This window comes from Lepisosteus oculatus, chromosome 23 (genome assembly GCF_040954835.1).
Source record: "Lepisosteus oculatus isolate fLepOcu1 chromosome 23, fLepOcu1.hap2, whole genome shotgun sequence".
Classification (NCBI taxonomy): Eukaryota; Metazoa; Chordata; class Actinopteri; order Semionotiformes; family Lepisosteidae; genus Lepisosteus; species Lepisosteus oculatus.
In genome coordinates, this window is record NC_090718.1 from 261152 (window position 1) to 285285 (window position 24134).

At 57.0% G+C, this 24134-nt stretch overlaps 2 protein-coding genes across 3 annotated transcripts in view; both read right to left on the reverse strand.

The window, feature by feature from the left end:
* Nucleotides 1-1088: 1088 nt before the first annotated feature.
* prpf31 (PRP31 pre-mRNA processing factor 31 homolog (yeast)) lies at nucleotides 1089-6494 on the reverse strand. Its single transcript, XM_069182842.1, has 13 exons — nucleotides 6353-6494; nucleotides 5991-6215; nucleotides 5759-5819; nucleotides 5593-5676; nucleotides 5354-5451; nucleotides 3605-3711; nucleotides 3305-3474; nucleotides 3054-3211; nucleotides 2754-2843; nucleotides 2549-2676; nucleotides 2403-2475; nucleotides 1970-2098; nucleotides 1089-1820 (listed from the first exon to the last, which is right to left on the reverse strand). The coding sequence occupies exons 2-13, from the start codon at nucleotides 6213-6215 to the stop codon at nucleotides 1602-1604; spliced, it is 1542 nt and encodes a 513-aa protein (XP_069038943.1). The 5' UTR covers nucleotides 6353-6494; the 3' UTR covers nucleotides 1089-1601.
* Nucleotides 6495-7486: 992 nt separating this feature from the next.
* Nucleotides 7487-24134, reverse strand: part of lmtk3 (lemur tyrosine kinase 3) — a 28064-nt gene continuing 11416 nt past the window's right edge. Inside the window, exons 6-16 of one of the 2 annotated variants that reach the window (XM_069182892.1) lie at nucleotides 19920-20007; nucleotides 19630-19778; nucleotides 18428-18512; nucleotides 17968-18089; nucleotides 16925-17074; nucleotides 11537-16835; nucleotides 10442-10578; nucleotides 9679-9848; nucleotides 8954-9294; nucleotides 8597-8696; nucleotides 7487-8230 (exon numbers count right to left, since the gene is read on the reverse strand). In XM_069182892.1, the coding sequence (XP_069038993.1) occupies nucleotides 8115-8230; nucleotides 8597-8696; nucleotides 8954-9294; nucleotides 9679-9848; nucleotides 10442-10578; nucleotides 11537-16835; nucleotides 16925-17074; nucleotides 17968-18089; nucleotides 18428-18512; nucleotides 19630-19778; nucleotides 19920-20007 (6757 nt within the window). In that variant the 3' untranslated portion in view covers nucleotides 7487-8114. Of the gene's footprint in view, nucleotides 8231-8596; nucleotides 8697-8953; nucleotides 9295-9678; nucleotides 9852-10441; nucleotides 10579-11536; nucleotides 16836-16924; nucleotides 17075-17967; nucleotides 18090-18427; nucleotides 18513-19629; nucleotides 19779-19919; nucleotides 20008-24134 lie in introns of both variants that reach the window. The other variant, XM_069182891.1, reaches the window with a different exon arrangement.

The window sequence follows — 24134 nt, forward strand, 5'->3', positions numbered from 1 at the left end:
TCTTTAAATTGACAAGACGCAGTGGCTGTGTACCAGGGGACAGTGAGAGGACTGTAATAGAGCCTGTAACCATCTAGAAAGTAAACTGGGTTTAGTTTGCAAATGTATGTGTTCAGTTAACATTTCAAATCGACTTTTCTCGCAAAATGCATCTGAATCTCTATCGATAACCTGTGCAAAACTGAAAACTCCCCATGAAAAGCTCACTTCCTCTGTCTCCTAAGCGGATGCTCGGGATAATTTTAAAAAACAATTAAATACATCTTCCTCATTTTGAATGTATAGGGTTTTGTTTAAACGTTATAGAATTGTAAAATACTAGGGGAACAAACAGGAATAGACAATTTCTGCTTGTGATGTATAGTCGAAAGTGCATTGTAAAAGTAAGGATGAATAATGGTGGTTTATATGTAAAATGTTTTTTTCTAAAATAAAAAAAATTATAAAACTCCTTGCAGGAGAGAAAGATCACTGGTCACTGACGACGCCGGACTGTCCGCGACCCCGCTGTCCTGATCGCTGGTCACTGACGACACAGGACTGTCCGCGACCCCTGTCCTGATCGCTGGTCACTGACGACACAGGACTGTCCGCGACCCCTGTCCCGATCGGTGGTCACTTGACGACACAGGACTGTCTGCCACCCCGCTGTCCTGATCACTGGTCACTGACGACGCAGGACTGTCCGTGACCCCCGTCCTGATCACTGGTCACTGACGACGCAGGACTGTCCGTGACCCTGCTGTCCTGATCACTGGTCACTGACGACGCAGGACTGTCCGTGACCCTGCTGTCCTGATCACTGGTCACTGACGACGCAGGACTGTCCGCGACCCCCCTGTCCTGATCGCTGGTCACTGACGACGCAGGACTGTCCGTGACCCCACTGTCCTGATCGCTGGTCACTGACCCTGCTGTCCCTGTGGGACTGTCCTTCAGGATGTGAAGTGTCACACTGACTCGCACTCCGACACGAGACCCGCAGGGCTCCTTCAGGACTGAGAGGGACTCTTCCCGATTCCCAGAGTTTATCCACACAGTCCCAGCAGGGCCCGGGAGATCTCGACACGACCACGCAAGACGAGGACTCTGGTTTCTATAAATCATTTTATTAAAAAAAAACTGCAGTGACAAACCCTGTGGGACACACATCAGTTAATTACAGGTGTGAATTACAGGACACACGCTGACGAGCTGCACCAGTCCAAATGCGTCACCTGCTTCACTGCAGGAACAGAATAAAAATGAGCCCCAGCCAAGGGGCAGACACTCACAAGCACAAAAAAATGGCAGTCAAAAAGGTCCTGCCTGCAAATCTATTTCTTCTCGGCGAGCTCAGTGAAGAGCTCTCTCTATAACACCTAGGGGTCAGCAGTCCAGCTACACAATATTAAACCCTGGAGGATTGTTGTCCATCGGCCTATGGGGGGGCTGTGTTGTTACACAGCCCCATGAACTCTGAAGTCATGTGTCCTTACTCTGCTCTGTATAGGTTTCTTTTGCTGCAATGCATTGTGGGAATTGTAGTCCCACACTGCCGCAGTGGACTATGGGAGTTTTGGTCACATGCCCCCTCAGTGCAGTGTGGGGGCTGTAGTCCATCAGGGCTTGCCCTCGCCCTCTCTCTTGACTTTCAGGAACTCGGCCATGTTGGAGAAGTACTTCTGATTGGCCTCAGCCACCTTCTTCTCGGCGGCCTGCGGGTTCACGATCTCCAGCCCCTGCAGTGGGGTGAAGGCCACGCTCGAGCTGGTCCCCGACGAGCGATCCCGGACTGTCGAGCGGCCCCCGTACACCATGCTCTGCTTCTGCAGGGTCCGCTGGGGACAGAGAGGACAGGGTCAACACTGGTCAATGAGCGGCCAACTGGACACTGACAGCACAGTGACACCGACTGACTGGCTGGACACTGACAGCACAGAGACACCGACTGACTGGCTGGACACTGACAGCACAGTGACCAGGTTACCTGCAGGGACTTGGAGATTCGGGCCTTGGTGGCCTCGTTGACCTGTGCTTGTCGCACTCGGCCGCTGCCAGATTTTCCCAGCTGTCCCAGGCTGAAGCCCAGGTCCTCCTGGTAGGCATCGTCCTCGATCTAGAGGAGGAAGAGACAAGGGCTCACACAGAGACACCAACACCCCCACCCGAGAGCTACACAGACCCCAGAGACACTCCTCACACGCAGAGATCAATACAGACCCTAATACAGACCCCAGAGACACTCCTCACACACAGAGATTAATACAGACCCTCGTACAGACCCCAGAGACACTCCTCACACACAGAGATTAATACAGACCCTCGTACAGACCCCAGAGACACTCCTCACACACAGAGATTAATATAGACCCTCGTACAGACCCCAGAGACACTCCTCACACACAGAGATTAATACAGACCTCGGCAAAAGTCATGCGATTGGCGTGTTTCCTGATCTCCGTCAGCCCCAGCCGCTCCTTCATCTTGCGGTACCTGTGAGAGAGGGAGCGAGAGGTTGAAGCAGACGCGATGCTGCTGGGAGACAGGGGGAGCTGGCGAGACGCACCTCCGCCCTCCTCTCTTCTTCCTCTGGCCGTCCAGGGGAGCCGGCAGCGGCTTCACCTGCTTCACGGGCGGTGGCTCCTGCCACTTGTCGAATTTCCTCTCGATCTCCTCTTTCAGGTCGTACCCCACCTGTCAGAGCCGAGGTAGAGGGGTCAGGGATCAGGGGGTCAGGGGTCGGGGGAGGCGGCTGGGGCAGAGGGGCTGACCTTGCCGTCGGAGCTCTCGTGAAAGCTGTCCACTCGGGACGCCAGGGTGCACTTGGCCGACACCAGCCGGGCTGCCTTCCGGCGCAGGTCCTGGACAAACATACCCCGTCAGCAGGCGCACATGATCTACAGCTTCCTCACACTACCTCAGGGACAGACAGACTGATCGAGAGTCGGAGAGGCACGGGACAGACAGACTGATCGAGAGCCAGAGAGGGAGACGGGGGACAGAGACAAGGGACAGACAGGGAGACGCAGGACAGAGATGAGGGACAGAGAGACAAACGCTGGCGGACACACCGGGGGCAGCGACTGCACGATGTCGCTGTGGTAGATGTAGCCGGTGTGGGGCAGCAGGGAGGTGCTGCTGAAGCCCGACAGGGAGCGGCGCTGAGCTCCCAGCAGCATCAGGTTACAGGCCGGCATCTTGGACAGGTTCGTCAGGCCCCCGGCTATGCCTGAGACAGAGGGACAGAGACGGCTCCGTCACAGCCCTGCTGTCCCCATGAGCCCACAGCACCGAGAAGGACGGGGGAGCCACGCGGTCTCACCCATGATCTTAGCGGCCGTCGACGCCCCCACGATGATGGACAGGTTGGGGGCGATGAAGGACATCCTGGACTCCACGTACTCGTAGATGCTGTGTTTCGATTGGTTGAGCTCCAGGGCCATGTCGCATGCCTCCTCCAATCGCAGCAGCTCCTCGTCGCCTAGCAACACCCTGCGCAAAACCAAGACGCACAGGAGTCCGTATGACTCCACACGGGGATACAGCACTTCAACAGGATCATCTGTGAGTCAGTCAGTCACTCAGCCAGCGGTCAGCGTGCAACCATGCTGCTCAGTCTCACCCCTGCGTTGTGGAGGCCGTCACACTGACCACCATGATAGTTGCGTTGGTCAGGATCTGCTGCAGCGTCTCGTTGTTTTTACACTTGTCCAGATTGTTCCCCAGCTCCTGAGACCAAGACAGGTACACGCACAGACCAGGATCACACTCGGTGATTACACTCATAAAAGCCCTACACACATAGGTCTGTAAAAACAACCTCCATGAACAGAAATTCTTTCCCAACTTTACAAATCTAATCCCAGAATTCCCACACCTGCCAGAAACACAAAAACTCCCAATCCTACTGGGAGGGGCAGGAGAGAACTCAGTTGAACTGGCAGCCCAGTGTGTGAGCTCCTGTCCCAGCCTGAGGAACAGACAGTGAGCCTGTCTCAATAATAATACAGTGTGTGAGCTCCTGTCCCAGCCTGAGGAACAGACAATGAGCCTGTCTCAATAATAATACAGTGTGTGAGCTCCTGTCCCAGCCTGAGGAACAGACAATGAGCCTGTCTCTCAATAATAATAATACAGTGTGTGACCTTCTTTCCAAGCCCGAGGAACAGACAGTGAGCCTGTCTCTCAATAATAATAATACAGTGTGTGACCTCCTGTCCCAGCCCGAGGAACAGACAGTGAGCCTGTCTCTCAATAATAATAATACAGTGTGTGACCTCCTGTCTCAGCCCGAGGAACAGACAGTGAGCCTGTCTCTCAATAATAATACAGTGTGTGACCTCCTGTCCCAGCCCGAGGAACAGACAGTGAGCCTGTCCCTCAATAATAATAATACAGTGTGTGACCTCCTTTTCTAAGCCCGAGGAACAGACAGTGAGCCTGTCTCTCAATAATAATACAGTGTGTGACCTCCTGTCCCAGCCCAAGGAACAGACAGTAAGCCTGTCTCTCAATAATAATAATACAGTGTGTGACCTCTTGTCCCAGCCCGAGGAATAGACAGTGAGCCTGTCTCTCAATAATAATACAGTGTGTGACCTCCTGTCCCTTGCTGAGGAAAAGACAGTGAGCCTGTCTCTCAATAATAATAATACAGTGTGTGACCTCCTGTCCCAGCCTGAGGAACAGACAGTGAGCCTGTCTCTCAATAATAATAATACAGTGTGTGACCTCCTGTCCCAGCCTGAGGAACAGACAGTGAGCCTGTCTCTCAATAATAATAATAATAATAATAATAATACAGTGTGTGACCTCCTGTCCCAGCCCAAGGAACAGACAGTAAGCCTGTCTCTCAATAATAATAATACAGTGTGTGACCTCTTGTCCCAGCCCGAGGAATAGACAGTGAGCCTGTCTCTCAATAATAATACAGTGTGTGACCTCCTGTCCCTTGCTGAGGAAAAGACAGTGAGCCTGTCTCTCAATAATAATACAGTGTGTGACCTCCTGTCCCAGCCTGAGGAACAGACAGTGAGCCTGTCTCTCAATAATAATAATACAGTGTGTGACCTCCTGTCCCAGCCTGAGGAACAGACAGTGAGCCTGTCTCTCAATAATAATAATACAGTGTGTGACCTCCTGTCCCAGCCTGAGGAACAGACAGTGAGCCTGTCTCTCAATAATAATAATAATAATAATAATAATAATAATAATAATAATAATAATACAGCGTGTGAACTCCTGTCCCAGCCTGAGGAACAGATAGTGAGCTGGTCACGCAGTTTAAGCTCAGGAATCTGAGACGTTAGCCAGGCCCAGATCAACAGCACCAGGGACTCCAGTCACAGTCAGTCAGGACTGAGGTTCCTACCCTGACAGTGCGGATGTAGTCCAGAGAGTTTGGCACAAGAGACTCCAGTTCTGGAAACCTCTTGGAGTACTTGTCTCGCACGAACTTGTGGATGATATCTGGGAGAAAGAGGAACAGCAGGACAGAGGGGGAGATGGTCAGTGTGGAAGAAAGGACCCACAGAGCGCACAGGACTGCGAACAGTGGGCACCCCTTTGTGCTGAGAGTCGTGGGAGGAAGGCTGCAGGCCGGACACTCACTGAGCTCGTTGTCGATCTCCACGGTCAGGTTGTTGGCGTCCACGATCAGCCTGTATTCCGGGTCGGCCTCCACCGGCCCAGAGACTGTGTGAGAGAGGGAGGGAGAGTCGGGTCAGAACAGACTTGCCAGCACAGCATCACGCCGGCGCCACCCACTCGCTCTTACCTTCTGAGGTCTTGCGCTGGTTACCAATGTACTGACTGATCTTCTCCATTATCTCTGCAAACTAGAAAGACAAAGAACAGAGGTATTTCACAGCACAAGTCACACCTCGTCAATCACAGCCTGAGAGACACTGAGCCCTGAACTGTCTTTCTCTCACACACAAACCGAGCCCTGAACTAACTGTCTCTCACACCGAGCAGTCTGCAGTCAGGCGGATACAGGCGGGACTCACCGACTTGCTGTGTCTCAGCTTGGCGATGGAGGTGACGCTCTCTGTGCCGCTGTAATCCACCTCCATCTCCTCCGGGATGTCAGCCAGCCCCCCCGGGCCTTCCGCCCCACCCTCCCCATCGCTGTCCGCTCCGTCGGCCCCCTCTGCCCCCGGGTACAGACCCGGCTCGTCGCCCTCGTCTCCAGCCTCCTCCAGGTCCGCCAGCAGCTCGTCCGCCAAAGACATCTGAGAGAGAGCAGAGCCCCAACAAACCCCTCATCTCATCAATCTTAAGAGACTCGGCTGAAACCGCAGAGTCCTCTACAGCAGCGCTCCGGGGACTGAAACACTCTCCGCCCCAGCGAAAGGAAGCGATCTCTTACCTCTTCCCCTTCTTTCTGCTTCTCGGGTGGTCAGATAAACAAACCAGGTCCGGAGATCTAAGCGAAAACAGTTCGAGCTTCACAGCTTCCAGCACACCGACCGCACAAACTGCGTCACCTCCCGTCGCCGGTTGATGACGTCACAGTCGCTCTCGCGTGGAGGCCTAAAAGAACGCGTTGTGCCCATGTGATTTCTCCAGGTTACGCAGCGTGAGATTAGTGACGTCTACTGCACTGGGACTGCAGCTCCTATTGTAACAGGACTGTTCTACTGCACTGGGACTGTAGCTCCTATTGTAACAGACTGTTCTACTGTACTGGGACTATAGCTCCTATTGTAACAGGACTGTTCTACTGCACTGGGACTGTAGCTCCTATTGTAACAGGACTGTTCTACTGCACTGGGACTGTAGCTCCTATTGTAACAGACTGTTCTACTGTACTGGGACTGTAGCTCCTATTGTAACAGGACTGTTGTACTGCACTGGGACTGTAGCTCCTGTTGGAACAAGACTGTTCTACTGCACTGGGACTGTAGCTCCTATTGTAACAGGACTGTTCTACTGCACTGGGACTGTAGCTCCTATTGTAACAGACTGTTCTACTGTACTGGGACTGTAGCTCCTATTGTAACAGGACTGTTCTACTGCACTGGGACTGTAGCTCCTACTGTAACAGGACTGCTCTACTGTACTGGGACTGTAGCTCCTATTGTAACAGGACTGTTGTACTGCACTGGGACTGTAGCTCCTGTTGTAACAAGACTGTTCTACTTCACTGGGACTGTAGCTCCTATTGTAACAAGATTGTTCTTCTGCACTGGGACTGTAGCTCCTGTTGTAACAAGACTGTTCTATTGCACTGGGACTGAAGCTCTTATTGTAACAGACTGTTCTACTGCACTGGGACTGTAGCTCCTATTGTAACAGGACTGTTCTACTGCACTGGGACTGTAGCTCCTACTGTAACAGGACTGCTCTACTGTACTGGGACTGTAGCTCCTATTGTAACAGGACTGTTCTACTGTACTGGGACTGAAGCTCTTATTGTAACAGACTGTTCTACTGCACTGGGACTGTAGCTCCTATTGTACAGGACACTGAGTCTAAGAACATAAATGAGAGTCTAGAGATGTTTTAATAGAAGACAGTACAATTTATTTTAATCAAACTTCATTAAATGTGTCACAGTTCCGATCTTTTAATTTGTACAATATATTTTGAAACCAGCTCGTTAAACAACGCAAGTTAATTGACATTAATCAACAAACAGAGGAGAAACAAGACACAAACACAGACAGCGTCAGTAGACATCTCAGCAACAACGATTGTAAAAAATGGTTTATTAAGACCAAGAAAGTAAATATTAGAAATATGCCGTGATCTCCTCTCCCAGACCTGTTCTTCATATTGAGTTATTAGTCCAGCTGTGCAGGTCCAGTAGAACCCAGTTCTAGTACCAGTACAGGCACAGACATGGGCCCGACAGAACCCTAACTCTTCGGCCTGCAGCACTAAAGCGGTCCGGTGCCGACAGACGTGACCCTCCGACAAATAAATAAAACTGCTTTTGATCATCGACCTCTTCCGACACCGACCCCCACGCTCCTCCACAGCTCCTGCCCCAGGGGCTCGAACCCGGGGCCTCAGAGGTAACACCGCCCTCCCGGAGGTCAGAGGTCAGAGGTCGGGAGGAGAGGGACCGGGGCACGAGCGGGCGTGGCCGGCGGGGGGGGTGGGGGGGGGGGCGGGCACTCGGACGCTCAGACTAAATGGGGGTCATGGGCGGGGCTAACAGTGAACCGGGACGGCAGCGCCGGCAGCCTGGACTCCGCCCCCCCGACGCCGATCACAGGGTCCTCTCTGGCGCCTCCGACACCTAGTGGACAGGAGGGGAATAACAGCAGTGGATTCTGCAAAGCAAACAACTTCTCCTCCCTGAGGAATCCTGTGCCTGAAGAGTCCCCCTTTCCTCTCAGCATGGAGCAAAATAATCTACCTGTTTCCCTGCTGTTGCAATACACAATTACTGCAGCTCCTGCTGTAATAGGACTATTCATCTACATTGAAACTGTAGTCCTTAATTGACACACGGATACCATATAATAACCAGTTCACTGATATACAATAAATTACCACACGTAGAGAGTACAGTATCTATAGTCCAGGCCAGGATCATATACTCATCTAGTTATTAATGAGACACAAGGTGTTCAGGGCAGGTTACTAACGTAACAGGACCAACCCAGTTCCTGTGTCCTGGAGGCGGGGTCTCCTGTGACATCACAGGAAGGGGTGGGGCTGGTGGGGGCAGAGCCAGAGCTGAGCTCATTTGTAGGCGTTTCCTGCAGGGAGGGAGGAGAACAGAGTGTGAGACTCCATCAGACTCGCCCAGTGTTTCCACACACAATGGGATACACAAGCAGAGAAAACATACAGTGGCACACACACTGACAGTACTGATGGACACACACAGACAGTCACACACTGACAGTACTGATGGACAGACTGACAGTACTGACGGACACAGACTGACAGTCACACAGTGACAGTACTGATGGACACAGACTGACAGTACTGATGGACACACAGACAAACGGACCTGATCAAAGAGATAAATGGTGACATCATCAAAGAAGGACACATTGCGTGATCTGTCTCTCTCGCCCTCCCTCTCTCTCTCCATCGGCTCACGAGGAGACTTCAGCAGACTGCGCAGGCCCAGCCGCCTCTCCACATCTGTCTCCGTGACAACGATCACCCGCCCCGCCCCCTCCTCGTCCTCTTCCTCCTCCTCCTCCTCATCTGGGTCACTTCCTCTCCCTCGGCGACCTACCCTGACCCCTTCTTCAGCCCCTTCCCAGAATCCTCTGCAGGGGTTGGGTGAGACAGGGAGAGAGAGAGCAAGAGGGGGCAGGGAGAGGGAGAGACGGGCGAGCTTCGCTGGAAGAAGAGAAACAATGAGAGTCACACCTAGATAAGAGATTAATACAGACCCCAGAAACACTCCTCACACAGAGAGATTAATACAGACCCCAGAGACACTCCTCACACACAGATTAATACAGACCCTAATACAAACTCTAGAGACACTCCTCACACAGAGAGATTAATACAGACCCTCATACAGACCCCAGAGACACTTCTCACACACAGAGATTAATACAGACCCTAATACAAACCCCAGATACACTCCTCACACACAGAGGGATCAATACAGACCCTATAGACACATTTAGCATGGAGAAAGTTTAAAACAGATACCATTTATATATACACAGAATGTGAGCTAAGAAATTGTATTTTGTCCTGCACTGGGAGTCTTACCTTTCATTGATTGGTTGGTAACAGGTAGAGGAGGTGTAACCCCTGCGTCTCGTCCAATCATGACAGCTGGATCACTGACAGCAGCGTCGATATTCTCCACCTTCCCAGGAAGCTGTGCTGGGTGAGACTCAAAGTTGCTGTCCTTGGGACTTTCAAACGTAACATCACATCTGCTGCAGACAAAGGAAGATGAGATGAGCAAAAAGAACGAAAATGGTCACACTCATGGGTGATCAATAAGTAACTAAACTTTAACACAACATGAAAATAGAGAATTTATAATACAATTCTATCACTTCTCAGAAGGCTATTCCTCCTCACATGGCAGAGGATGACTGCCCAGGTGAAACGTCTCTCACCAGGGTGTAAAAACAGCTCTAAGAAGAATGATTAGACAATTTAACCACTCAGCTTGATAAGCGACAGGATCCAAAAATTAAGACCAATGTAGGACAGAAACCTGAGTGATCAGCGATTATCTCCTGCTGGGTTATTTAAATCTAAGTAAATCAAATAATTTAACTTCTCCTTTCACTCCTCCCAAATTTGGAGATACTAGTTTCGCATCTACATCTGAGAGCAGGCATCAGAGGGAGGACAGCCGCAGCTCTCCCTGACAGAGGTGGTTCGGTTCTAGAGCATCAGCACCAGCATCGGGATCTCACAATCGGACACTAGCCATCCGTGAGAACCAGGACTTTGACCGGCTGTGTGTAGCTATGCACTGTGTGTCGCTGGACTCCCGGAGCCCTGTGGTCCTCACCGTTCCTTCGTGTCCCTCTCTCTGTCGTCGGGCTGCCCCCAGGGCCGGAGCTGTACTGCCTCGCTCACCGGCGCCCCCCACAGGACGTTTCTGCTGACGTTCTCGCTCAGGGTGAACTGCAGCCTCTCCTGACAAACCTGGTGGAGAGCGTGTGACTCAAGACAGTACAGAGGACAGGACCCTACATCAGTGCCGGCCGGACACTGCGGCACATCGACCCCCACAGACTGGACACTGCGGCACATCGACCCCCACAGACTGGACACTGCGACACATCGACCCCCACAGACTGGACACTGCGACACATCGACCCCCACAGACTGGACACTGCGACACATCGACCCCCACAGAGTGGACACTGCGGCACATTGACCCCACAGACTGGACACTGCGACACATCGACCCCCACAGACTGGACACTGCGGCACATCGACCCCCACAGACTGGACACTGCGACACATCGACCCCCACAGAGTGGACACTGCGGCACATTGACCCCACAGACTGGACACTGCGGCACATCGACCCCCACAGACTGGACACTGCGACACATCGACCCCCACAGACTGGACACTGCGACACATCGACCCCCACAGACTGGACACTGCGGCATATAGACCCCCACAGACTGGACACTGCGACACATCGCTCCCCACAGACTGGACACTGCGACACATCCACCCCCACAGACTGGACACTGCGGCACATCGACCCCCACAGACTGGACACTGTGGCACATCGACCCCCATAGACTGGACACTGCGACACATTGACCCCCACAGACTGGACACTGCGACATATCGACCCCCACAGACTGGACACTGCGACACATCGACCCCCACAGAGTGGACACTGCGGCACATTGACCCCACAGACTGGACACTGTGGCACATCGACCCCACAGACTGGACACTGCGACACATCGACCCCCACAGACTGGACACTGCAACACATCGACCCCCACTGACTGGACACTTTGGCACATCGACCCCACAGACTGGACACTGCGGCACATCGACCCCACAGACTGGACACTGCGGCACATCGACCCCACAGACTGAAACAGGATGGACACTGACTGACCGACTCTCTCACCTGCATCATCAGCCCATTCTTGGCCGGCAGTTTGGACAGTGACCTCTGACCCCTCTTGTCCGAGTGGGGGGAGCTGGTCAGGGGGGCGGCCCCACGGTGGGAGCTCTCTGGGGCTGCTCTGCTCCTCCGGCTGCCCGCTCCGGAGTCTGCTGGGGCGCCAGCCGTTCTTCCTGAATCGGCTCCCAAGGACCGGGAGCTCTTCTCTGCGGACACTCGCAGATCATGGCCCCCAGGGGGCCGCTCGGTTCCTCCCCGGTCCGTCCGCCCCGCCAGCTCCTCCCCCAGCCCCAGGCTCTCCAGGAAGAGCCCCCCCAGCAGGCCCCCGTCTTCCGCAACCTCCTCCCCCTGCAGGCACAGGCGCTCCAGCGTCTCGAAGTCCTCCAGCGGCTCCTCCTCCAGGTCCCGCCACAGGCAGCCCAGGGGCCGCCGGGCCGCGTCCAGGGGCCCCCCCTCCTCCGCTCCTTCCTGCCAACCCGAAAGGTGGCCAAACAGATCCCGGTTTCTCCAGGACAGATCCTCGGGCCCGGTCTTCCGGGAGGGAGCCGGGAGCTCATCTGCGATTCCGGAGCCCGACGGAACAGTGGGGGGAGACACATCCCGAGCCGGAGGAGGAGACGGGCCCCGATTGTTGTGGCGCTGCCCTGGGATTGCCTCTGCGTAGAGCGCAGGTGCGTGGGATACCTGGGACAGGCAACAGTCCGCTCCCTCCAGAGGCTCTCCGTCACGATCCGGCCGGATCTCCCGGCTCCCTATCTCGCCAAGCGGATGCCTGGGGCCACATTCCTGATTTTCGACGCCGCCAGGACCTTCGGCTGCCTGCTCCAGGTTCTCTGTGAGCGGACGAGGGCAGAAGCCCGCCTCTCCGGTCCTGCCGGGATCGGGCCCAGCCCACTCGTTGAAGTCCTGGTTCTCGCCTCCTGAATCCACAGGCCGGGAGCAAGACTCCCTGTTCCCGTCACATTCCATCACTCGCGAGGCGCTCACACGGGGGGCTGCTGGGAAGGCACCTGGATTCTCCAGGTTCTCCAGCTCCGGCGAGCCCCCCTCCCTCCCGCCCTCGCCGTCTCCTTCGGAGCGTGCCTCTGGAATCTCGGCGTTCTCTTCCTGGCGCACCTCCGGGTGTGGCCCCGGGGCATCGCTGTGCCTCTCCTGCTCCCCCGGGCAGCCCAGCGTCTCGTCATTGGCCGCCGTGCCGGGTCCTGCCAGCCCCTCGAGGAGGGCCGGGTGTGGCTCCCCTCCCGCCAGCTCGTCGTTCTCCTTCTCTGCCAAGACTCTGCGGCCGACGTCCCCCATGACCTCGCGGGCGGTGGGGCTCCCCTCTCCTGCCGCCCACTGGTCGTTCTCCGCCGGAGACGGGGCACGCTCGAGACCGCCCAGCCCCTCCGGTGCCCCCGTCACTCCCGAACCTGCGGGCTCCGGGTTCTCCCCTCCCACCCCCTGAGACAGGGGCTTCTGGGAGTCCGGTTCCAGAGGCTCATCCTTGCCGGGGCCCCGGGGGCCCCTCAGACCCAATTCATTGGCTTCTTGGAGCTGAAATTCCGGGGCTACCAAGCTCTTGTTCCCGGAACCATCCTTCCGGACTCCTATTCCAGCTCCCGCAGGAAGATCCAGACTCTGTTCCTGGTCAGAGGAGCAGGGAAGGGGAGTCTCCTCCCTGGGGGGGCTCCAGGCCAGGTCCCCTTTAAGGGGGTGCGCCTCGCGGTCCACAAACCCCTCCCCAACCGGGAGACATCCCGTCTTTCCCGAACGTGCTCCTGCCTCCTCCTCCACGCTCCTGCTCGGCCCCACGCTCTTCGGTCTCGGCTCCCTGCTTCGCGTGCCAAGAATCCGGGCAGGATCCCTCAGCTCCTCCGTGCAGAACACCAGCCGCGCCGGGAGCTCTTCCGAGATCCCCTTCCCCGCGGCCTGGCGGGGGTCTCCCACCTGTCCGATCACCGGGGACACGAAGGCGTCTCGGCTGAGGACAGACTCTTCAACGCGCCATCCTCCGCAGTCTCCCACGAGGGTTTCCAGACTTCCCCAGCCCGGTTTCTCTTCTCTCCCGCTCTCCGCAGTTACTCCTCCCTGCTCCTTCTCCCCTTCCTCCGTCCTCTCCTGGATCCCCGTCAGCTTTCCCAGGCTGCCTCTCTCTCCCCTGCTGAGGCCCCACCCTCCGTCCGGCCCCACCCTCCTGGCAGGCCCCTCCACCTCCCCGTCGCCATCGGAGAAGTAGGCGGAGTCTCGGTGTGGAGTCTCCGCCCCCAGCGCCCTCCAGGCCCCTCCCTCCCAGGGGTCACCCGGGGTCAGGCAGTCCAAGGAGCTGGAGGTCATGGGAGAAAGGGCAGAGTCAGTGGGGGTGGCAGCGGAGAGCGAGAGGTCAGGGGTTGCTGGAGGATCCCCGGGAGCCCCGTCTGTCCCCAGATTCTCTGCTCCGGCGGCAGAGACACCCCCCCCCGGCTGAAGGGCGGCACAGTCGCCCACTGCGGAGACTCCTGGCCGGACTCGAGCCGGAACCAGGGCGCCCAAGCTCGGGTCGAGCAGCAGGGTGTCTGGCTCCACGGACACGGAGCGCACGTGAGCCTGGCGGGACAGCTCGGCGCGGGCTCGAGCCCTCGGGGTCCCCCCGTTCTCGCCCCCAGCCTGTCCCTGCAGCAGTAGCCCGTTCTTCGGCATGATCTCGGAGAACACGAAAGCCCTCGGCGGCCGGGGCAGTTCCTCAGGCGCGGGGTCTGTGGGCCGGGGCAGTTCCTCAGGGCCATCGTCTGTGGGCCGGGGCAGTTCCTCAGGCGCGGGGTCTGTGGGTCGAGGCAGTTCCTCAGGCCCAGGGGCTGCTGAGAGTGACCCCAGCTGCCCAAGTCGAGGGGCTGTGGGGTCCCCCCAGGCGGCAGGGCCCAGCTCACGGGGGCTGGTGGGGGACAGGATCTCCAGGCGCTCGGAGCGGGAGCTCAGTTTGGGGTGCCGGTAGGGGGACCCCGCGGGGCCAGGGAGTTCCGCACTCATGATCTCCGTCAGGAAGGTCTCAGCCAAGCGGATCTCCGTCAGAAAGGCCTCCCTGGACCGGTCAGCGGGCGGCTGGGAGTCCCCGGTACTGACCGAGCTGTCAGGAGGCTTTAGACCAGCGGCTGCTTTGAAGTCTGATTCTGTTGCCGGGGTGACAGAGCTAGAGCCTGATTCTGTTGCCGGGGTGACACAGCTGGATCCTGATCCGGTTGCCGGGGTCACAGAGCTTGAGCCAGATTCTGTTGCCGGGGTGACACAGCTGGATCCTGATCCAGGTGCCGGGGTCACAGAGCTTGAGCCTGATTCTGTTGCTGGGGTGACAGAGCTAGAGCCTGATCCAGTTGCCGGGGTGACAGAGCTAGAGCCTGATTCTGTTGCCGGGGTGACAGAGCTTGAGCCTGATCCAGTTGCCGGGGAGACAGAGCTAGACAGTGATCCGGTTGCCAGGCTGACAGAGCTGGAGGTTGATTCTGTTGCCGCGGTGACGGAGCTGGAACCTGATTCTGTTGCCGGGGTGACGGAGCTAGACAGTGATCTGGTTGCCGGGGTGACAGAGCTGGAGCCTGATTCTGTTGCCGGAGTGACGAAGCTGGAGGTTGTTTCTGTCGCCGCGGTGACGGAGCTGGAACCTGATTCTGTTGCCGGGGTGACGGAGCTAGACAGTGATCTGGTTGCCGGGGTGTCAGAGCTAGAGCCTGATTCTGTTGCTAGGGTGACAGAGCTGGAGCCTGATTCTGTTGCTGGAGTGACGAATCTGAAGCCTGATCCGGTTGCCGGGGTGACAGAGCTGAAGCCTGATCCAGTTGCCGGGGTGACAGAGCTGGAGCCTGATCCGGTTGCTGGGGTGACGAACCTGGAGCCTGATTCTGTTGCCGGGGTGACAGGGCTAGACAGTGATCCGGTTGCCGGGGAGTCTGTTTCCAGGGACGAAGGACAAATCCCGGCGCCTCTCTGCACAGACGGCGCTGGACGCTGGCCTTCGCGCCCCTCCGCTGGCCGGGGGGTCTCCTCCGCGCGGTCGGGGGGGCCCCTCACGCCTGGCTGCCGGCTCGCCTCGTAAGCCAGGGCAACGGCTGCGAAGCTCTCCGGCGTTATGTCTCCCAGCAGCGAGCGGGACCTCTGGATTCCGGCCCCCGGGATCTGCGGGTCCCACCGCGAGGCCCAGGCGGGGCCGGGGCTGGCGCTGTCCACCTCGGCGCCGATCTCCGTGAGGAACAGCTCGGTGGGGGGCTCGGCCCAGGCGGCCCGGCTGCTCGACACCTCCGTGAGGAACAGGTGCAGCGGCGACGGCGCTTCCTGCCCGGGCAGGGCCCGCGGCAGCCCCGGGGCAGCTGGGAGGGGGGGCAGCGGCGGGGGGGCAGACAGGGGGGGCGGCAGGGATGGGGACAGCGCGGGGGCAGGAGGAGGAGGAGGGAGGGACGGGGACAGGGACGGGGACGGGGGCAGCGCGTGACGGGGCCGCTGGAAGCCCAGGAGGTCGAAGGTCACCAGCGGGGCCTCCGGCGCAGCGGCGGGCGCGTGGACCGAACCCGGGGCCCGCGGAGGGGCTGGGAGGGGCCGCGAGTGCAGCGGATTGGCTGCCGACGGCGAGAGGGGCGGGGCCTCACTGCCGCCCAGGTCCACCACGGCGAAGTCCGTCACGCGGGCGCCGGGCGCGCGGCCCGCCTCCACCAGCCCGGCGCCAGGAGCCAGCACCCGCACCCGGGAGCCCCGCCGGCCGGCCCGGATCTCCACCAGCTCCAGCTCGCCCGCGGGGCCCGCGGGGGCGGCCTGCTCCTCCAGCCGGATGTAGTACTCGCTGGCCAGGGAGGGGCTGCGGGCGCTGATCACCGGGACCACCGTGGGCGTGTCCAGCGAGTGGCGGGGCGGGGCGGGCGGGGGGCGGGCGGAGGGGAGGGGCTTGTAGCCCCGCCCCCGGTGGGCTCTCTCCCAGAAGCACTCGAAGTTGAGCCCCTTGCTGGTCTCCGTGACGGTCAGGATGTCGTCCAGGTCGGCCGGGGGCGGGGGCACGGGGTGGCCCACCGGCTCCAGCAGCGGGAAGGAGTTGCCGTTGGCGACGAGCGGCCCCTCCTCGCGCTCGCGGGCCGAGGCCGTGATCTGGAAGGCGGGGGGTCGCAGGGAGTCCCAGCGCCGCTCGAAAGACTCCTCGGCCCGCGCGCCCGCCCGCCGCCGCCGGCCGCCCCCCTCGCCCTCGCCCTCCTCCGCGCCGCTGCGGCCCAGCGCCAGCTCTGCCGCCCGCAGCGAGGACAGCAGCAGGAAGACGTCGGCCACAGAGGGGCGCTGTGCTGGCGGAAGCCAGCAGGACTGCATCACCTCGTACCTGCGACACACAGACACGCCAGGACATGAGCGCAGGCCGGGCAGTGGGGGCGGCGGGCGGGCGGGCGGGCGGCGGCTCCAGGCCCTCACCAGTAGTCGGCGTGCGCCAGCCGGAGCCGGGGCTGAGCCAGGGTGATCTGCCGCTCGCGGATCACGAAGGTCAGCACCTCCTCGTCGCTGAGGTGCCTGTGGGGCTGGGCGCCGAACTCGAAGAGCTCCCAGATCACCACACCCAGGGACCTGGAGACAGGGCAGAGGCTGAGGAGCACACTCTCCGTCTCACTCCCTCACTCCCTCACCCTCGCACTCTCTCACTCTCACCCCCTTATCCTCACCCACGCACTCTCTCATCCCCTCATCCTCACCCTCGCACTCTCTCACTCTCTCACCCTCGCACTCTCTCACCCCCTCACCCTCTCATCCTCAGCCTCTCACTCTCTCACCCCCTCATCCTTACCCTCTCACTCCACTCACTCTCTCACCCACCCCACCCTCTCATCCTCACCCTCTCACTCTCTCACCCCCTCACCCTGGCACTCTCTCACCCCCTCACCCTCTCATCCTCACCGTCTCACTCTCTCACCCTCTCATCCTCACCCTTGCACTCTCTCACCCTCACACTCTCTCACCCCCTCATCCTCACCCTCGCACTCTCTCACTCTCTCACCCTCGCACTCTCTCACCCCCTCACCCTCTCATCCTCACCCTCTCACTCTCTCACCCCCTCATCCTTACCCTCTCACTCCACTCACTCTCTCACCCACCCCACCCTCTCATCCTCACCCTCTCTCACCCCCTCACCCTGGCACTCTCTCACCCCCTCACCCTCACCATCTCACTCTCTCACCCTCTCATCCTCACCCTCGCACTCTCTCACTCTCACCCTCACACTCTCTCACCCCCTCACCCTCTCATCCCCTCACCCTCTCTCACACATGCACTCTCTCACCCCCTCATCCTCACCCTCTCACTCTCTCACCCCACTCACTCTCTCACCCTCGCACTCTCTCACCCCCTCACCCTCACCCCCTCACTCTCTCACCCACCCCCTCACCCTCTCACTCCACTCACTCTCTCACCTCCTCACTCTCTCACCCACGCACTCTCTCACCCCCTCACCCTCACACCCTCACCAGACGTTGCTGGTCTTGGTCTGGTCTGTGACAACCAGGCCTCCCCTGAACTCCTGCAGCAGCTCAGGGGCGATCCAGCGCAGAGGAATCCACAGGCGATCCGGAGTCAGGAAGTAATCCTCCTGGACACAGGGACACAGGGACACACTGAGTCTGGAGTCAGGCAGCGATCCTCCTGGACACACAGGACACAGGGGTACAGGCGTACAACACACACACACACACACACGAGTCTGGGGTCAGGCAGCGATCCTCCTGGACACACAGGACACAGGGGTACAGGCGTACAGTACACACACACACACACAAGTCTGGAGTCAGGCAGCAATCCTCCTGGACACACAGGACACAGGGTTACAGGGGTACAGTACACACACACACCGAGTCTGGAGTCAGGCAGCAATCCTCCTGGACACACAGGACACAGGGGTACAAGGGTAGAGTACACACAGACAGATACCTTGTAGTGGTTGTGAGACAGGCCGTAGTCCCCAATGCGTACTGTGAGGTCAGAGGTTAAGAGACAGTTTCTCAGGGCGAGGTCACTGTGAACAGACATCAAGTGTTTTAGTGCTGTACAGTCTGTTCATGACAGACTTCACTCACAGTGCCTTCAATTAGGGCTACAGTACTGTGTGGTGTGTAGCCCTCTGTAGCTCTGTGCAGCCCTGTGTAGCCCTGTGTGCGGCCCTGTGTGTAGCTGTATGTAGCCCTGTGTGCAGCCCTGTGTGTAGCTCTGTGTGCAGCCCTGTATGCAGCCATGTGTGCAGCCCTGTGTAGCCCTGTGTGCTGCTCTGTGTGTAGCTCTATGTAGCCCTGTGTGCAGCTCTACATAGCCCTGCGTGTAGCACTTTGTGTAGCTCTGTGTGTAACCCTGTGTGCAGCCCTGTGTGTAGCTCTGTGTGCAGCCCTGTATGCAGCCATGTGTGCAGCCCTGTGTAGCCCTGTGTGCTGCTCTGTGTGTAGCTCTGTGTGCAGCCCTGTGTGCAGCTCTACATAGCCCTGCGTGTAGCACTTTGTGTAGCTCTGTGTGTAACCCTGTGTGCAGCCCTGTGTGTAGCCCTGTGTGTAGCCATGTGTAGCCCTGTGTGCTGCTCTGTGTGTAGCTCTGTGTGCAGCTCTGTGTAGCCCTTTGTGTAGCTCTGTGTGCAGCCCTGTGTGTAGCTCTATGTAGCCCTGTGTGGAGCTCTGTGTGTAGCCCTGTGTTTAGCTCTGTGTGCAGCTCTGCGTGTAGCCCTGTGTGTAGCCCTGTGTGTAGCTCTGTGTGTAACCCTGTGTGTAGCCCTGTGTAGCTCTGTGTGCAGCCCTATGTAGCTCTGTGTGTAGCTCTGTGTGCAGCCCTGTGTGTAGCTCTGTGTGCAGCTCTACATATAGCTCTGTGTAGCTCTGTGTGTAGCTCTGTGTGCAGCCCTGTGTATACCTGTGTTGCTGTGTGCAGCCCTGTGTGCAGCCCTGTGTGTAGCTCTGTTTGCAGGCCTGTGTGCAGCCCTGCATCAGCGGGTGACTCTCCAGACAGCGGACAGTAGGACAGGCAGGTCACTGTGGGATCTTTCTCCTGACCTGGCCTTTACTGTGTCAATCTGTGCTGTATCCTCATATCCTCAGCAACATGGTAACAACACATGGGCGCTGTTCACACTGACCTGCCTGCTACTCACTCACCTGTGGATGTAGTTGTTCTCATGCAGGTGCAGCAACCCGGAAGTGATTTCATAGGCCATGCGCTGCAAGGTCAGCAGGTCATGGGTCAGGAGGTCAGGGGTCATGCCATCAGACTTCCTCTGGGCACGGAGATATCGTTTCAGATCGCCCTGGGACACCCCAACAGGAGACACATGAGTATGATCTGGACCTCAGTCCAGAGAGAGGAGCAGGAGAGGAGCAGAGCAGGACAGGAGCGGGGACAGGAGCCGGGACAGGAGCATTGTGGAAGGGCAGCACTCCAGACTCACCAGCTGACAGAACTCCATGACCAGCAGGAAGGGGATGCTCTCAGTGCAGAGACCCAGACACTGCAGGATGTGAGGATGCTGGAGACTCCTGCAACACACAACGCACAACCCGTCACACTGCCAGTGCTGAAACAAAACACACACAACACTGACACACAATACACAGCCTATCACACTGCCAGCAACGCACAACACACAGCCCCTCACACCGACACACAATACACAACCCCTCACATTGACACACAACACATACAACACTGACACACAATACACACTACTCATCACACTAACACACAACACACACATTGTGAGGGGATGTGTGTTCTGTGTGTTGTGTGTCAGTGTGAGTGGCTGTTGTCTACTGACCCGCAGACTATACACTGACCCACAGACTGTACACAGACCTGCACACTGACCCACAGACTGTACACAGACTGCACACTGACCCACAGACTGTACAGAGACCCAGAGACCCACAGACTGTACACAGACTGCACACTGACCCACAGACTCTACAGACAGTACACTGACCCGCAGACTGCACACAGACCCACAGACTGGACACAGACCTGCACACAGACCCACAGACTGGACACTGACTGTACACTGACCCGCAGACAGTACACAGACTGCACACTGACCCGCTGACTGTACACAGACTGTACACTGACCCGCTGACTGTACACAGACTGTACACTGACCCACAGACTCTACAGACAGTACACTGACCCGCAGACTGCACACAGACTGCACACAGACCCACAGACTGCACACAGACCTGCACACAGACCCACAGACTGGACACTGACTGTACACTGACCCACAGACTGGACACTGACTGTACACTGACCCGCTGACAGTACACAGACTGCACACTGACCCACAGACTCTACAGACAGTACACTGACCCGCAGACTGCACACAGACCCACAGACTGCACACAGACCTGCACACAGACCCACAGACTGGACACTGACTGTACACTGACCCGCAGACAGTACACAGACTGCACACTGACCCACAGACTGTACACAGACTGTACACTGACCCGCAGACTCACACTGACAGTACACTGACTGTATACTGACCTGCAGACTGCACAGACTGTACACTCACTGAACACTGACCCGCAGACTGTACACAGAGTGTCGACTGACTGTACACTGACCCACAGACTGCACACAGACTGTACACTGACCTGCACACTGTACACTGACCCACAGACTGTACACAGACTGTATACTGACCCGCAGACTGTACACAGACTGCACACTGACCTGCACACTGACCCACACACTGTACACTGACCCACAGACTGCACACAGACTGCACACAGACCTGCACACAGACCCACTGACTGTACACTGACACACAGACTGCACACTGACAGTACGCTGACTGCACATAGACTGCACAGAGACTGTACACTGACACACAGACTGCACACAGACCTGCACACAGACCCACTGACTGTACACTGACTGCACACTGACCCACAGACTGGACACAGACTGTACACTGACACACAGACTGCACACTGACTGTACACAGACTGTACACTGACACACAGACTGCACAGACTGTACACAGACTGTACACTGACACACAGACTGCACACTGACTGTACACAGACTGTACACTGACCCACAGACTGCACACTGACTGTATACTGACACACAGACTGCACACTGACAGTACACTGACTGTACACTGACTCACAGACTGCACACAGACTGCACAGAGACTGTACACTGACACACAGACTGCACACTGACTGTACACAGACTGCACACTGACTGTATACTGACCCACAGACTGCACACAGACTGTACACTGACACACAGACTGTACACTGACCCACAGACTGTACACTGACAGTACACAGACTGTACACTGACCCACAGACTGCAAACAGACTGTACACTGACCCACAGACTGCACATAGACTATACACAGACCCACAGACTGCACATAGACTGTACACAGACTGCACACAGACCTGCACAGACCCACAGACTGTACACTGACCCACAGACTGCACACTGACCCACTGACAGTACACTGACTGTACACTGACCCACAGACTGCACACTGACCCACAAACTGTAAACAGACTGTACACTGACCCACAGACTGTACACAGACTGTACACTGACCTGCACACTGTACACTGACCCACTGACTGTACACTGACTGCACACTGTACACTGACCCACTGACTGTACACAGACCTGCACACTGACCCACAGACTGTACACAGACTGCACACTGACCCACAGACTGTACAGAGACCCAGAGACCCACAGACTGTACACAGACTGCACACTGACCCACAGACTCTACAGACAGTACACTGACCCGCAGACTGCACACAGACCCACAGACTGGACACAGACCTGCACACAGACCCACAGACTGGACACTGACTGTACACTGACCCGCAGACAGTACACAGACTGCACACTGACCCGCAGACTGTACACAGACTGCACACTGACCTGCACACTGACCCACACACTGTACACTGACCCACAGACTGCACACAGACTGCACACAGACCTGCACACAGACCTGCACACAGACCCACTGACTGTACACTGACACACAGACTGCACACTGACAGTACGCTGACTGCACACAGACTGCACAGAGACTGTACACTGACACACAGACTGCACACAGACCTGCACACAGACCCACTGACTGTACACTGACTGCACACTGACCCACAGACTGGACACAGACTGTACACTGACACACAGACTGCACACTGACTGTACACAGACTGTACACTGACACACAGACTGCACAGACTGTACACAGACTGTACACTGACACACAGACTGCACTCTGACAGTACACTGACTGTATACTGACCTGCAGACTGCACAGACTGTACACTCACTGAACACTGACCCGCAGACTGTACACAGAGTGTCGACTGACTGTACACTGACCCACAGACTGCACACAGACTGTACACTGACCTGCACACTGTACACTGACCCACAGACTGTACACAGACTGTATACTGACCCGCAGACTGTACACAGACTGCACACTGACCTGCACACTGACCCACACACTGTACACTGACCCACAGACTGCACACAGACTGCACACAGACCTGCACACAGACCCACTGACTGTACACTGACACACAGACTGCACACTGACAGTACGCTGACTGCACACAGACTGCACAGAGACTGTACACTGACACACAGACTGCACACAGACCTGCACACAGACCCACTGACTGTACACTGACTGCACACTGACCCACAGACTGGACACAGACTGTACACTGACACACAGACTGCACACTGACTGTACACAGACTGTACACTGACACACAGACTGCACAGACTGTACACAGACTGTACACTGACACACAGACTGCACACTGACTGTACACAGACTGTACACTGACCCACAGACTGCACACTGACTGTATACTGACACACAGACTGCACACTGACAGTACACTGACTGTACACTGACTCACAGACTGCACACAGACTGCACAGAGACTGTACACTGACACACAGACTGCACACTGACTGTACACAGACTGCACACTGACTGTACACTGACACACAGACTGTACACTGACCCACAGACTGTACACTGACAGTACACAGACTGTACACTGACCCACAGACTGCAAACAGACTGTACACTGACCCACAGACTGCACATAGACTGTACACAGACCCACAGACTGCACATAGACTGTACACAGACTGCACACAGACCTGCACAGACCCACAGACTGTACACTGACCCACAGACTGCACACTGACCCACTGACAGTACACTGACTGTACACTGACCCACAGACTGCACACTGACCCACAAACTGTAAACAGACTGTACACTGACCCACAGACTGTACACAGACTGTACACTGACCTGCACACTGTACACTGACCCACTGACTGTACACTGACTGCACACTGTACACTGACCCACTGACTGTACACAGACCTGCACACTGACCCACAGACTGTACACAGACTGCACACTGACCCACAGACTGTACAGAGACCCAGAGACCCACAGACTGTACACAGACTGCACACTGACCCACAGACTCTACAGACAGTACACTGACCCGCAGACTGCACACAGACCCACAGACTGGACACAGACCTGCACACAGACCCACAGACTGGACACTGACTGTACACTGACCCGCAGACAGTACACAGA

What these genes read in the sequence shown, in the direction of transcription:
- prpf31 (XM_069182842.1), bottom strand. Translation starts at nt 6,215, where the DNA reads ATGTCTTTGGCGGACGAGCTGCTGGCGGACCTGGAGGAGGCTGGAGAC. An exon ending in AGCTGAGACACAGCAAGTCG is followed by an intron (nt 5,820 to 5,990) that starts GTGAGTCCCGCC and finishes TTGTCTTTCTAG; the next exon opens with TTTGCAGAGATAATGGAGAA. An exon ending in ACTACATCCGCACTGTCAGG is followed by an intron (nt 3,712 to 5,353) that starts GTAGGAACCTCA and finishes TCTTGGTCTCAG; the next exon opens with GAGCTGGGGAACAATCTGGA.